Here is a 14,549-nt window from a genome sequence, read left to right on the forward strand (position 1 = left end):
TGAAGATTTGCTGTGTTAAGCCGGCCATATAGCTATAGATTTTCAAACGGAAATTTTTGTTGCTGCCAAGAACCCTCGTTCAATTCTAGCTCAAATAGCCCATCAAGTACAGACCAATGTCAATTTCGATAATCGTTCGTTAGCAATACCAACTCACGTTAGCAATACCAACGGATTTTCATTTGCTCATCTGCTGTGTTCTTGCTGCAATTTGTTTTGTACGAAAATGCCACTAATTCATCAATTTTCATTCGATTCAAATACAGTTTTCCAGCCTCATCCTTCCAGAAAATTCGAGCGGGATTACAGTAAAAAAAAAAAAATGGTGTCCCATCAATTGTTTGATTACTGTTCGAAGGACCATTTGTGGAAGATTTTCGAACGATAAATAAATAGTGTATGGGCACTTTCTGGCCCCTTTCACATGGGCAGTCTGATCGGATCTGCCTGTCAGTTTTTCAGACGAACCTGAACAGATTCCCAATGCTAGTCTGTGGGCAGCTGGGTCTAAATGCATGGGTGTCCATTTACAACCGGTTACCCCATACAAACAGAACAGAGTTCCTTGTCGCTGGACCTGATCGTGCAGATTAGACGTAACCTGATGTGAAAGGACTCATGTCTGTTTACATCTGACTCCCCACAGACCGACATGGTACTTCTAGTTTTTTCCTCCATCGCAAGATGGTGGAAAAAAACTGGACGGACACGGATGTCACAGCGGTGACAACCGATCCGTAACGCTCCGATCAGGAGGGGATCCATGCAGTCCAAGTGAAAGGGGCCTAATAAGAAACATCTAAAAATATGAACAGTGCCTAAGCAGTATCCTGAAAATGTACCTTTTGTCATGGAATTCCTCTTAAAAAATAGTAGTTAACTTTTCAGTATGTTCATGTGCCTAGGCACTCTTGTTCTTACTTTTACTTTTTGCAAAATGTGGAGTGGAATTTGGTGATGTCACTACTGTGCTGCAAACTGTTCTCCTTGCTAGAGGCTCTGACATGAGAATGTAAAGTCCTGCCTCTTTCACAAGGGCTGTATCTATATTGTGGGTTATATAAATCTTTTGGTTAAACAGGAAACCTTTGTAAACAAACTCAGTTCTACCCAGTAGGCCTGTGGAAGCCAAACATTAGTAAAATAGTTTTGCTTCTATTTGAAAACATGTTTCATGTGTACTGTGCAAAATGGGGAATTTGACATCATACTGTATAAATAGTTCCAGTCTCTATTTTGTATCTATTTGCATATATGTTTGCATGTATAACACTGCAGAACCAAATTGCGTGCATATCATATTTTACAGCTGTTTCAGCATTACTAGTCCTGAACAGCATGTTGCATCAGAGTTAAAAGAGAACTGGCAAATTAACTCTTAACCCTTGCAGTGGGTCTACCCCTGCACTGCAAAGGTTAAGTGCTCGTTTTGTCTAGGGAGCTAAAATAACAAAATTATACTCACCCGAACTACGATCCAGACTTACTCTTAAGCTGGCCATACACCTATAGATTATCTGCAGATTTTTTATTGTCAGATGGAAAAAGTGCAACATATTCCTCCATCTACGCTAAACTGTGTGGATGGAGGAATCTCCCACTGGGCCAAGCTTCAGCATCTTGCTAGTCGGCCCCACAGGCTCTCAAAATACCTGAACAATCTGATTGGATGCAGGCATTGGTCAGGTATTTTGAGAGCGAGCGGGGCCGACTAGAAGCTTGGCCCAGTGGGAGATTCCATTTTTCCATCTGACCACTTCAGCGACAGAATGTTCCTCTGTGGCCTCACATCCAATACAGTGTATTGGACATGATGGCCACTGGAGCAGAGGGGGAGCTATGCTGAAGGGAGCAGTCTAAGAGCAAGCTCTGTAGACATTATGAGCTCTTAACCCTTGCAGTGCGGGGGTAGCCACAATGCAAGGGTTAAAGAGGAACTTTACCCATATATTTAAAATAACAACAAATACACCTTTAGAAATGTTTAGTAATGACAATCTACAAACACATACTTCTAGATAATTGCCGGCTTTGTATTCTTTGCATACCGTATTTCTCTTTTCTTTCCCAGTCTTCTGACAGTGGCCGTTTTGGCTAAGGGCAGGGTACTAGATCTCCCTTTGCTTCCTGGAACTCTGGCACATGTGACTAGGACATGTGACCATGCACATGATCCCAGGGGAGGAATATGCCTTTTCCTGAGATCTTATGAGATTACATATGAGATTTCCCAGCGAAGCTCTGCTGATGTAACCTTCCCAGGATGCAAGACTTTGGCACATTACATCATTTGCGCCAGAAGTGGACCAGGAAGTGGATAAACTCTATTTGTAAGTAAATGAAAAACAAGTTTGTTTAACTAATGAATGTAAGATGGTTTTATATCAGCAGGCAGAGCTTTAAGATTTGATTTGCCTGGAGTTCTGCTTTGAAGGCACTCTGTAATTTCACATAAAAAGCAAACCGACATATCGTTAAAAAAAATTCATAAAAACTACAAATAATAGTTGGTATTCTTATGTTATTGATAATACATTTCTAAATAATACAGTACATTTAGGATGGTTTCTAAAATATGCTGCAAATAACTAGTGACACACATACTAATTCTAAGGGTGAATCTATGTGAGAAAATTAAATGATTTAAGCTGGTAAACTGTCATAGCGATCAGTACATTTTACACATCAATAATTGTATATAGGACATGCTGTGTTACTTCGAGCAGACGTTTGTATTCAGAGTTTGTCCCTATGGCAATATACTGTATATAATGTGATCAGCCAAAAGAATCTCTGGTATTTTGTAACCAAATTCGTGTGACCAAAATACTTAGCTCAACTGTTGTCAGAGCAGGTGTGCTGTCGTCCTTTAGCCTTCATAAAGAACACACCAGCTAGCCTTGCTCTGAGACACATAATTCTGATGACAAGGCTTTTGATCACATTATGTTTTGTGTGACAATATATCATTTATATGACAAAACTCTAAATACTTAAACTAGTATGATGCCTTGTGGACTGAACTTAACGTGAATCCAGTCTGCAACAATGTGAATCCGGCCTTGCAGCTGCACTGAGCCTGAATATGTTATATATTTATTTTCTTAGCACCTTGTGGTTTATTTGATACATAAGTAAACCTGTTCACATTATGTAGCAGGTATATTACCCTTATCAGAAGCAATTAAATATATACAGGAGTACAATTCTGCTCCATTAAATTTGCCATCATTTTAGCCTACAAACACACTGAAAGCTATGTTATAATAAACAAGAAAATCCTAACATTGAGTTGGAGAGTCTGAATTCCTGTCTTTAATTAGTAGTTTATGTGTTGAAATTTCCTGATGTAGTTACATAGTTATTCTGATTGAAAAAAGACACAAGTCCATTAAGTCAACCTATAGTGAGAAGAAAGGAAAAAATCCTAAAACAGAACACGATGCACATGGTTACCCACAGTTGATCCAGAGGAAGGCAAAAAAAACCCATATAAAGCTTGGTTCAAAATGCTCCAACAAGGGAAAAAAATATGTCCTGGTCCCATAAGGCACTCGGGTATTCCCTGGATCAACAACTAGTTTTTGTCCATAAAGACTGTAGTTCATATTTCTCCACTCCAGTTCACTTGTCATAATCACTTTTATGATGATATAAGACAGTGGTAGTGAATCTATGGCACATGGGGGCCTCTCTACTGGCACGCAAGCCCTTGTTTGGAATAACATAAAGGCCACCCCTGAAAATAAGTCTGACCGTCCTGGATCGCCTTGGTATGCGGGCCGGTTACAAACAGTCAGCGGCGGCCTCTAAACAGACATATTAGACAGCCGCTTGTTTCTCACTAGGACCCTGAGAGGCTCCAGGGAAAGCCTGTCTAATATGTCTGTTTAGATGCCGCCGCTGTCTGAATGTGACCGGCCCGGATCACAAAACGAGGCCTGGTGCTCCACCACTGACTCCAAGCTGTAGGGAGTATGTTCCCCTGCAGTGTGCTAGATATCATGTACCTTAGTAGCACACTGAAATGGAACACTTCACTTATTAGCACAGTACAAAGGTACATGTCACTCTGTAGTGTAGTTTAAACCCCTTATATTGTATTATACTTCTAAGATTTAATCACATAATTAGATCAGTCAGTTTTATGAAGTGTTTTTTTCTAAAATAAATAATCAGTATTTAGGTCTAATTGCAGGGTTAGCACTTTGAGACACAGTTGGTTTAGTGATCCAGTTTGGAACTCGAGCACAAAAAGGTTTTCCATCACTGACATAAGACCATATTGTGAGCAGGTGAAGAGCATTGTTGCTTCCTGTAGCGAATACACTGTAATTATGTTCCAGTAAGAGATATATGTACATGTACAATGGAACAACATAAAAAAGTTGACAGTATGTAGTTTTTTTATGCTAAATTTTGAATTTTTCCTTCACTTTCTATCCTGGTGACAAAAGAGGTAAAACGTTTTAATAAACACACAATAGCAATAGCAAATCAAAACAGAGCTGCTAAGCCTTCTCCACTGTAGCTTATGTAAATAGAACATTGGGTGGTATTTCTATTTTAATGTGAACAATCCCTCTTTATGAATCCTTCTTCTGAGTTGCTCTCTGTGACCCATTAGTGTACACAAAAACTCTTAGGTCAATGTAGTGGCCCTGGGACCATTAAGACATTTATGTACCCACAAACATCTCATTGCTGGGCCCCCTACATCTTCTCTCCACTCTGAAACCTTTGACCCCGAATCCTTGCCAATACAAAGCAAGAATGGAACTAAACTTCTGCAAGAGACTACTAGAAACTGCAGTGATTCAAGATATGGTCAGAAACTACGCACATGGTAACGGAAGGTTAGACTGTGCTCACATGTTATAATCATTGATAATAAACTAAACATACCAACAGCTATAAAATTAAACACAATTCTCCCTCTCTATGATTGGGTTCTTCTATCAATGGCACAGGTATATATAGGCACTTGAATGTTTTTAATACTTTACGGTCCAGTATTTGAAGATGTGTCTATAGTAGAACTTTGGATGATCCCCTATGGTAATGCAAATATGACATGACTGTTTCTTGTACGTTTTTACTATTTCGGATAAGTAAAATTAAACACACACAATCTGTCAAAAAATTAATACTGCACTTACACATTGTAATTTTTAACTACAAATAAAAAAGTATATTGCCATTTTCTGTGAAAAAATACCAACCTTATGATCTCTCTCCTATTAATAACATTGGAAACAAGTCCTATTTTTGTTGGCCAGGTGGAAACCCAATGTGTGCCCTCTGTCCTCTAGACCCTTGGTTCTCAACTGGTGGATCGTGACCCAAAAGTGGGTCGCGACCCCATGTTCAGTGGGTCGCCGCATGCCTTCCACTTTTCTAGGTGAGAGGCTCCTCTGCCTTCCCTTAGCGCAGCACTGTCAGTCCTTGCACCGAGCAGACTTTCAAAATATGCTGCTCGATGCCTAGTGTCAGCTTGAGATGGGATGGGGTTATGGCCGTGAGGGAGCTCCATCCATACGTGCATTGCTCACAGCACCTCTACAGGTGATGCCCAAATGGATGGCGCTCCATCACAGCACATTCTGGTGTGGTAGTGCATTGCATTGTCATTCATTTGATTGGCATCCCAGATGCATCTCCCACCCACAGTTCTATCGCCCGCAACGGAACGTGCGGTACCACATGTCATGCATTCCGTTGTAGTCCACCTTGGGTCGCGACTTAATGACCAAGGATAAATGTGGGTCCTGAGGTTACACAGGTTGAGAACCACTGCTCTAGACCCTGTAGCCTGGATCAGAGGCGTGTAAAGCTTTAGGTGCACAAGGTTGTAGGTACGAAATCCTGGCTATGTACCAAATGTGCTAACTGGACCAGGACACTATAGAAAAGGAGGCAGTTTTCTTTTATGTCCTAGCAGGCATCCCAATAATATATTTGCGCTTTTCCTTTTTATAAACGTGTTCACATGGGCTTTACTGCCCTGTAACTGTAGACAGACGGGGGCCTACTGGAGGATAAAGACAAAAAGGATGTCCCGCTTCTGGAGATACATTAGCTCTAATCAATTACCCTTGTGTTTCAGTACATCAACCAAGATCCATAACCAGAAAGGTATCTCAAATAAACAAAAGAGTTTGGGCCGTCTGCCAGTTCGAGGCGGTCCAAGGGTTACTTTAAACCCTACTTGGCCTACTGGAGGATACTCCAATCCTGTGGTGGGTTCAACAGTTGGTGCTCTCTGGACCGCTGCTTCTTTTTTTACCCCATACTCAGGGGCATTGCTAAGATTGTGGAAACCCTGAGGCACATTGGGAAAAGTGACTCTGCAGCATGTGTAGAGCACTGCAGGGAATGATAGGGGTTGCAATATTGCACCTAACAGTGAGAGTGGCTTATAGAGAGATGATTAAATACATTCTAAGCCTATTCCCTCTATACACAGTACACATACAGTGGGGGTGATTTACTAACCTAAACACACGCACACACCAGGTGCGTGTGATTTTCACACAGCAAAACTTATTTATCAACCAAAAAGTCTCTAAAAGCATATTTCCACTAATGCCATATATGGAAAAATCATGCACATGATGCATATATAATGCTGCTTCACAGTTTAGACAAAAATGGTTAGCTCATGCATTTACATTCCTGCATTCATCAACGCAAACAACACAACATAGAGCTAATTTACACAACATCACCTTGTAATTCATGCAGGGCTTTGCACAACACACCTGCTGGGTGTGTACACACTACAAAGGTATTTAGATTCCACCCATAGATCATGCTGGGAGGGAACACACTACAGAGGTGTATACATGTTCGTGGTGTGTTTATAAGGTTAGTAAATCAACCCCAGTGTGTTGCAGTCCTTGTACCCATAAAATACTCCTTAATTACTGACAGTCTCACTGCCATACATACACCACAAGACAGAGGGAAACATTCCAATTTAAAAAAAAATGTTTTTACTCTTCCCTTATGTATGCTTTTCTGTACACAAAGTATAGACAGAGAGCTAACACTGCCTCCCAAATGTCCCTTGTTTGTAAGGACTGTCACTCATCTGGAACCAAATTCCTTTATCCCTCTTTCCCTCTTAATTGCCACCCTTTTTAGTCTGATGTAGAGATATCTCTTAATTATATTGTTTGCTATTTAGAAATTCCAGTAAACTGAAAAGTAAGAGGAAAACAACAAATCAGGGTTTTACCAGTCATTTTTGGCATATAAATTCTTAAAGGTCTGCATTACTGGGGACATGGTATGGGTGTGCCCATTGCCAAAATGCATGGTGCTAGAAGGTGTACTTCTCTCTCATCTCAGAAAGTTAGGAGGTATGGCTAGCACTTTGCCGGAACCTGCCTTAAGGGAAGATTTTATCACTTGGCAACCTGCAGGTGTTGAGATAATGACCACTATGTTCAGGAGTATGTAATGTGCAATACAGTGTATAGGGGTCAATGGTCAGGTCTCTGTAATGTATACATGCAGTGGTCAGGCCTCTGTAGTGTGTATATAGCGCAGCCTTCAGGCCTTTGTAGTGATACAGTAAAGTGGTTAGGTCTCTGTAGTGAATACAGTGCAACAGTCAGGGCTCTGTAGTGTATACAGTTCAGTGGCTTGGCATCTGTAGTGTAAAGAGTGCACTGGTAAGGTCTATGTATTGAATAAAGTGTAGGGTTCAGACCTCTATAGTGCATACAGTGCAGTGGTTAGGCTTACCCATACTGTGTACATTGCAGCGGTCAGGCTTCTCTAATCTATACAGATCAGTGGTCAGTCATGTGTGCCCCATAACTATTTGTGGTCAGTGGTGTGTTATCATTGTTGGTCTTATGTGCAACCATTATTTGTTCGAGTGTACCTTTATTGTTGGACAGTGTGCCTTCATTGTTAGTCAGTGTGCCTCTTTTTGTTACGTGGCAGTGAAAGCAGAGACCCACTCCCCTGGTCTCTGCTCCATGACATTAGGTCATAACTATGTAGCCAGCATCGCAATGGATATCCCTTCGCCCAGCACTGCCTGCATACAATGGAGCCAAGTCACTTTGACAGTCAGAGTAGCTTGCTCTGTTAGATTACACTAGGCCTAGGGCATCAGGCAGGAGACTCAGTGTTGGGGTCTAGGGGTGCCTATGCACTTATTTATAATGTGGCTCTGTATTCATAACTCATACAATCACATCATTAATTAGAACTGTTGGCTTTTTAGCATATTAGTACACTTTCCGAGAAGGCTGCAGTACATTACTCAGCCACAGTCCCTATCCTCTTCTCTCAGGTGTGATCAGATCTCCAGGATAGGGGAATAATTGTGGGTTAACACTTAAAGGAAAATTATGGGGAGAGTGAAAAACACTCATCCCCATAATTAGAGCCTACCTGTGACACTGAAGCTGCCATGCGTCAGCTCTATAGATCGAGAACTGAGCGATCACATATCGCTCAGTTCCAGATCTTCCCCGCAGAGATTCCCTCCTCCTTTCCCCGTATCTCTAGAGAGGCAGAGCAAGCTGTCGATCAGGTGGCGGGGTGTATCTTGACAATATTGTCAGGATTTTTCCCAGCCACAGCACAGATGTGCACTTTCAGCATATAGCTGGCAGTATCCCGCTGTATGCTGAGTTTTGGGTCACAGGAGGACATAGTAACCTTGACCAAAAAAGGTTGGGCCATAGTTCTCTTTTAACTGGTTCAGCAATGACTACCTTTGTTTGCACATGCTTTTGTTCACAGAATTATTTTTTTAACCCACACAAATCAATAAACAGTATTATGCAGCTTCAAGTAGCTTTAAAGGAGGTCAAAAACACTTATGAAAGAGCTCAGAACTTTCATGAACAGATCTCAAATGTAAGCTGAAAACACTTGAAAGCATGCTGCATTTGCCCATTTGCTACACAAACCCTCAAAATTAACCTATGCTTGGCCCACACAGGTCAAAGCAACAGGTTCACTTTATTGAAGACCTCCCTATCAGCATTTACTTATCCCTTCTTTCTCCTGAAGCTCCTTTCATCCACTGGGATTGAGTGAATGCCCAACTAAGAGTGGCGGGAGATGTTGAACTCCCCTGGTTACCGAGCTGATTTGTCCAGAGCTGTCACAGGTGAAATCAAGAAGTGACTTCACATGAAGTGCTCCTTTCTAAATAAATTACTAGGTAAATCCTTAGCCCCTGTCATTAATTGGAGGTGGGGAGTAAAGTAAAGGTAAGTATATACTGGGAGTATAGTGGGATTAAAGCAAAACTGTTCCTAGGCGCTGAATGGGTAAAGAACTGGTTTATTTTAAACTGGTTTTGGCGATATACAAACATTATATTACAGTCTGATTCTGCAATCTCTGTAAATTTCCTTTAGATTCACCAAAATTATTTCATTTGAGGACCTACCTAAAAAATCCATTGAATTTATGTTCAATTAGTCAGCCCTGATGTAGATCTAAAGGAGGTTGTACAATCAAATAGTAAGTGTATGGTCAGCTTTCGGGCCTGTGTACATGGGATTTTGTCCATCTTTGCTGCTATTCTTTTCATACCAGTTAATAGGCATGCTGAAGACACTTACCGTATATACTCGAGTATAAGCTGAGATTTTCAGCCCATTTTTTTGGGTGAAAAGTGCCCATGGGGGTAGAGAGAGAGATTCATTAAGCTTCATTAAGCAATTATATATGTATTGTCTGCACTGTATTAGCAGTATATACTCTATATGTAGTATATAGTACATGTACATATAGAGTGCCTGCAACAATACATTTACAATGATCCTCTGCTAACATGAATGGGTTAAATGATCCGTAGTACATGATATGTAGCCCTGTACCCCCTTTTCCACTTACAGAGCTAGGTTATTTTTCTTTTAAATAAATATTAATGTAATTTTATTGGTATCTATCTACCAGTAGCTGCCTCATTTCCCACCCTCGGCTTATATTCGGGTCAATACTTTTTCCCAATTTTTTTTTGGTAAAAATAGGTACCTCGGCTTATATTCGGGTCAATACTTTTTCCCAATTTTTTTTTGGTAAAAATAGGTACCTCGGCTTATATTCGGGTCAATACTTTTTCCCAATTTTTTTTTGGTAAAAATAGGTACCTCGGCTTATATTCGGGTCAATACTTTTTCCCAATTTTTTTTTGGTAAAAATAGGTACCTCGGCTTATATTCGGGACGGCTTATACTCGAGTATATACGGTATAAGGTCAATAGCAGGTCAAATGCACCTGAAAAAGAGCTCTAAAGGATCTCAGACTAATCTTAAACTTGTTATACACCTGAGTGAAATTTGTCCTGTTCTTGATGAACCGGGCCAAAATTAATTCAGTGGGTGGCCTGATCTTGCTCTGACCCTGTTTAGCATAGCTGGAGGAATCTGTTAGATCTGTTAAAATTCCCATACTTGTCAGCGCTAGTACCGTGTGAACGGTATCTGCCCAGCTATAACCCAGGTGGAACTTTTAGAAATGAACTTCATAGTGTGTAGAAGCAAGCAACGTCTACATTTAAAGCATGCTGTAGTTGCCCATCTACACTAGCCCTAAGGCTCATGTTTTCTTTCTCAACAGCTGCTTATACCACATGGCTACTCCAGAGTGACTAGCATAGAAGCTATCCCTACAGCCCCTCTCATTGACCCAGGAAATTGTCTGGTATCTTCTTGCATATGCTGAAACATTTCCTCCAGTAAACACATCAGTTCACAAAGGGAATGCCAGATGCCATTAAAATCACACTATGAGTGTTTTCAATCAATCTGAAAAAAAGGATAAATGTGCATTGAGGAGGAGAAATAGTTGACTTTATTCACTGTGTGCACACTACTAAGTAATTATAGCATCTACAGGTAATAATCTCTTGTGTCCATGTATATTTATAATAACATAACTACATACATATCTCTAATTCATTTTGCAAATGATATATTAATGTAAATAGCAACATGCTTTTTAAGTTGAACTCCAGTCACTTGTATTTCTAATTTTGTCTGGCGACATTTCCCCTTACTATCTGTCTTTCCAACAACATAGGAAGTAAGGTAAAATGTTCCCAATAAGGATTAGACAGCAATAAAGATTTATAGAATTGCTAACCCTTTCGTCCTCAACAAAAACATTATTTTATTCCCTTCTGTGTCTCTTATGGAGAAACTTCCCCTAACTTACTGTGTTGGTGACAAATCTACTCACAGTTAGGGGGATGCAAAGGAGATATGTGACTAGCAACAGTATGATCCGATGCATCAGACATCAGCTCTTCTGGAATGGAGACATCAGACAACCTCCCTATTGGAGCCCCCTTCCCACCCACGGGCCCCATAGCAGCCATGTGGGCTGCTATGGGTATAGCTACTGGTTGTAAACCAACAAATGACTGTTTAAACAAACCCAGATTCTTATTTTCTATGTGTATACAGATGCGGTGATGAATGGGAAGTACACAGCATATTACAGCAAAACTGGCATCATATTACAGTAGTCTCCATCCCCATGATTCAGAGTGAGAAGATCTGTAATTATCATACCGGGATCACATATGTGAAGAATTACTGACTATACATGAAATTAATGACCGTGACTCTATAGTATAATGATGCTCTTAGCACCGAGAACATCATGCTATTAAAATACTTAGGTAAAACTTCCAAATGCTGCACTTATCAGGGGCATTGTGTCAAATTCCAAAGCTGTTTATATGCCATAAGTTGGCCTAATTTATTAAAGATGTTTGATCTGGTTGCTGAGCAAGTAGACCTTTGAAAGATTTAAAGAAAACTGGGCCATTAACACTTAGCATCTGAAAATATATGTATAAGCATTGGTTATTTCAAGAGAAATCTGCCTAAATTAAATGGACATTTCAAAGTTTTCATGTGAAAAGTTGGGTCTTGAGCCTCAATACTGTCCTTCTATTGTGATCTGCAGTCGCATTGTTCAATAGCAAACTGCTGGGATAGGATACTGGACCATGCTTGACTTACATTTTGATATAATTTCAGCTGTCTGTTTGTTTCTTTGAATTTACTGGTTATTTTGGCATGCAGTTACTGATGGTAACCTCTGCTTATGCGTTATTTCAGCATATGCTCACTATGAAATGGCCAGATGTGTGATATGTTTACTTAAACAAACCAAACATATGGCCATATCTGAAAGCTAAAGGTGTTTGGTACCTAAGCCAAAATTCTGCATCACCTGGGTGTTACCAGAGGTATTTGTTAAATATATAAAATGCCAGATGCTCAGTAGAAAGCCCAGTAGACGACTATGGTGATCAACTGTGCAGGTGCAACCAAAAGGGTACATGTCAGAGGTCATAGCAAAATGAGTGGACTCCCGCCCTGGGTGCTCAAGGGAGATTTTATTTTCTAACAAAGATATTACCAGGAACCTTGTGGTGCTTGCCATTTGGATCTAGTATTACTTTGTTTATTTTAACATAATTCGGAAATACTGAGTCTCTTATTTGAATTCTGTATTTTTTCCTTACCAGTAATAGTAGTTTTCTACCCGGAGAGGTTGGTCTTCCTGTGTCTTGGTTTAGATGGAAGGAGATGTGAAAGGGCCACTTTACATGCTTGCCTGACTAGTCTGGTAGGGCTCACCATTTGGGTGGGAATCCATCCCAACAAAGCTGGTAGTTGCAGACTCATGGAGAAACCTTGGGCTGTCATTTGGATAGCAAGGGGCAAGAGTATTGAAATCCTGGGTATGTTAAGCTGGGAGACACATGTACAGTTGCCTAAAGACACTGGCATATTTGATTTGTATGAAAGGACTGGCAAAATATATGTTCTATGTCTGTGTTTTACAATGCTGTATCTTATCTTAAATAACATTACAATGACATTCATTAAAAATGCAATTTTATACAATGCATGGTCTACCAGCACCGATAGGTAAGTATAGTTCTGTTCACTGTATTCTTCATTTACCTAGGTAGTCATAGTAAGGAGACTGAGATTCAAATACATCAGCCCCAGGAGTGTAGTCACTGTCCTCCCGACACTGGTAATCTGTCAAACCAGTGTTGCTAATGTTTCCCAACATTGCCTTGTCATCATTTTCTGCCAAGGAGCAGAAAGATACAATCTGCTACATTGTACTCGAGAAGTACTCATCATTTTGTTTAAAAAAAGTTAAAACTTTTGGATTGAAATACTCCCAGTCATTAAGGCAAAAAAAATAAATGCAGCATTAAAAAAAAATAAGCAGCTGTTAATATACTTTCGTTACAGGCCAACTTCTGCATAGAAGGTGATGTCACAGTCCTTCCAGTGAGATCCTGAGAATGATGTGCACCCCCAATCCCATTAGAAGATACACTAGCACAAAGCAGAAGCATCTTCTCATGAGATTTAGGATCCTTAGTGTTCTCGTGATCCAGCTGGAAGGACCATGACTTTACCCTGGCCTAGGCACATAGAGCAGAAGCTGGCTGTAAGGTAAGTATATATTTTTTACTTTTTACCAGAAGTGTGTTTTTTTTTTAATGTGGAGTGCTATGTTTTTTTTTACATTGGGCTTAGACCACTTTTCAATAACTCACCTTGCATTTTGACTTTAAAGAGGAACTTCACTCCCCTTTACAATTTGTTTCCTCTCTTACCTTGATTGCTGGGTTGTCCTCAAAAAATATACTAACATGCCCAGCAAATCCAACATTGGCTTGTGGAAGCCACCACTCCATCACAGCTAAGTCCCACACCACCATCTTTCCTCTGACGTCATCAGGGGCCTGCTGTGCACCAAGGCGCATGCACATTGTAGTAGGGAAATTTCCCAGCACATGTGCAGTGTAGTGGAGGTTGCTCAAAGCCCCCTGGGATGCATGCTATTAGAATCCCAGGAGAATTTGGACAGGGGCTTGGGTGTCATTCTGGCCTATGCGTGAAAGCTGAAAATGTGGGATGGCAACCCGCAAAAAAAGCACTTTCCAATTGAAAAGAAAATATCTGATTGGGTAACTGGAAGAAGGGGAGGAAAATGATGGATAAGTGATTAAAGGAGAACTATGAGATGAGTGATTTCCACTCACCTCATAGTTCTAGCCGACCTGTGACAATGAGACTGTCACAGGTCGGCTCAGTAGATCGGGAGGTGAGCGAACACATACTGGGTTCGCTCACCTCTCGATCCTGTCACGGCTCTCTGCCGTGACAGGGGGAGGGGCTGGATTCCCCTCTCCCCGCTCCGATCTGCCAGCGCTGACTGTCGGAACGGACGGGGGAGGGGGCGGGCACAGCTGGCTCTGCCTCTAGATAGGCAGAGCCAGCTGTCACTCACGCAGCTGGGCGGATCTCGACGTCGATGTCGGGATCCGCTGCGGCGTCTTAGTATACCGCTAACTGTAGCTCGCGGTATACTGAGCTTAGGGTAACGGGCGGACGCTAGTTTGTGTCCTCCCGTTACCCTAAGGAGAACTATGGGGAAAAACACTGACCCCATAGTTCTCCTTTAAAGAGGGTGAAGGTCCACTTTAAGTAGTGTACATTTAAAGAATAATACAGTGCAAATA

General features: G+C 40.9%; 1 protein-coding gene across 1 annotated transcript in view; it reads right to left on the minus strand.

Annotated features, from left to right (window-relative positions):
• ARFGEF3 (ARFGEF family member 3) overlaps positions 1-13,796 on the minus strand; it is a 132,840-nt gene extending 119,044 nt beyond the window's left edge. The window contains exons 1-3 of the mRNA XM_018566348.1: positions 13,641-13,796; positions 13,259-13,445; positions 12,967-13,098 (exon numbers count right to left, since the gene is read on the minus strand). Coding sequence (XP_018421850.1) covers positions 12,967-13,098; positions 13,259-13,445; positions 13,641-13,796 — 475 coding nt within the window. The remainder of the gene's footprint in view (positions 1-12,966; positions 13,099-13,258; positions 13,446-13,640) is intronic.
• Positions 13,797-14,549: the final 753 nt, after the last annotated feature.

Source organism: Nanorana parkeri, unplaced genomic scaffold, assembly GCF_000935625.1.
Source record: "Nanorana parkeri isolate BGI_ZX_2015 unplaced genomic scaffold, ASM93562v1 scaffold940, whole genome shotgun sequence".
Taxonomy (NCBI): Eukaryota; Metazoa; Chordata; class Amphibia; order Anura; family Dicroglossidae; genus Nanorana; species Nanorana parkeri.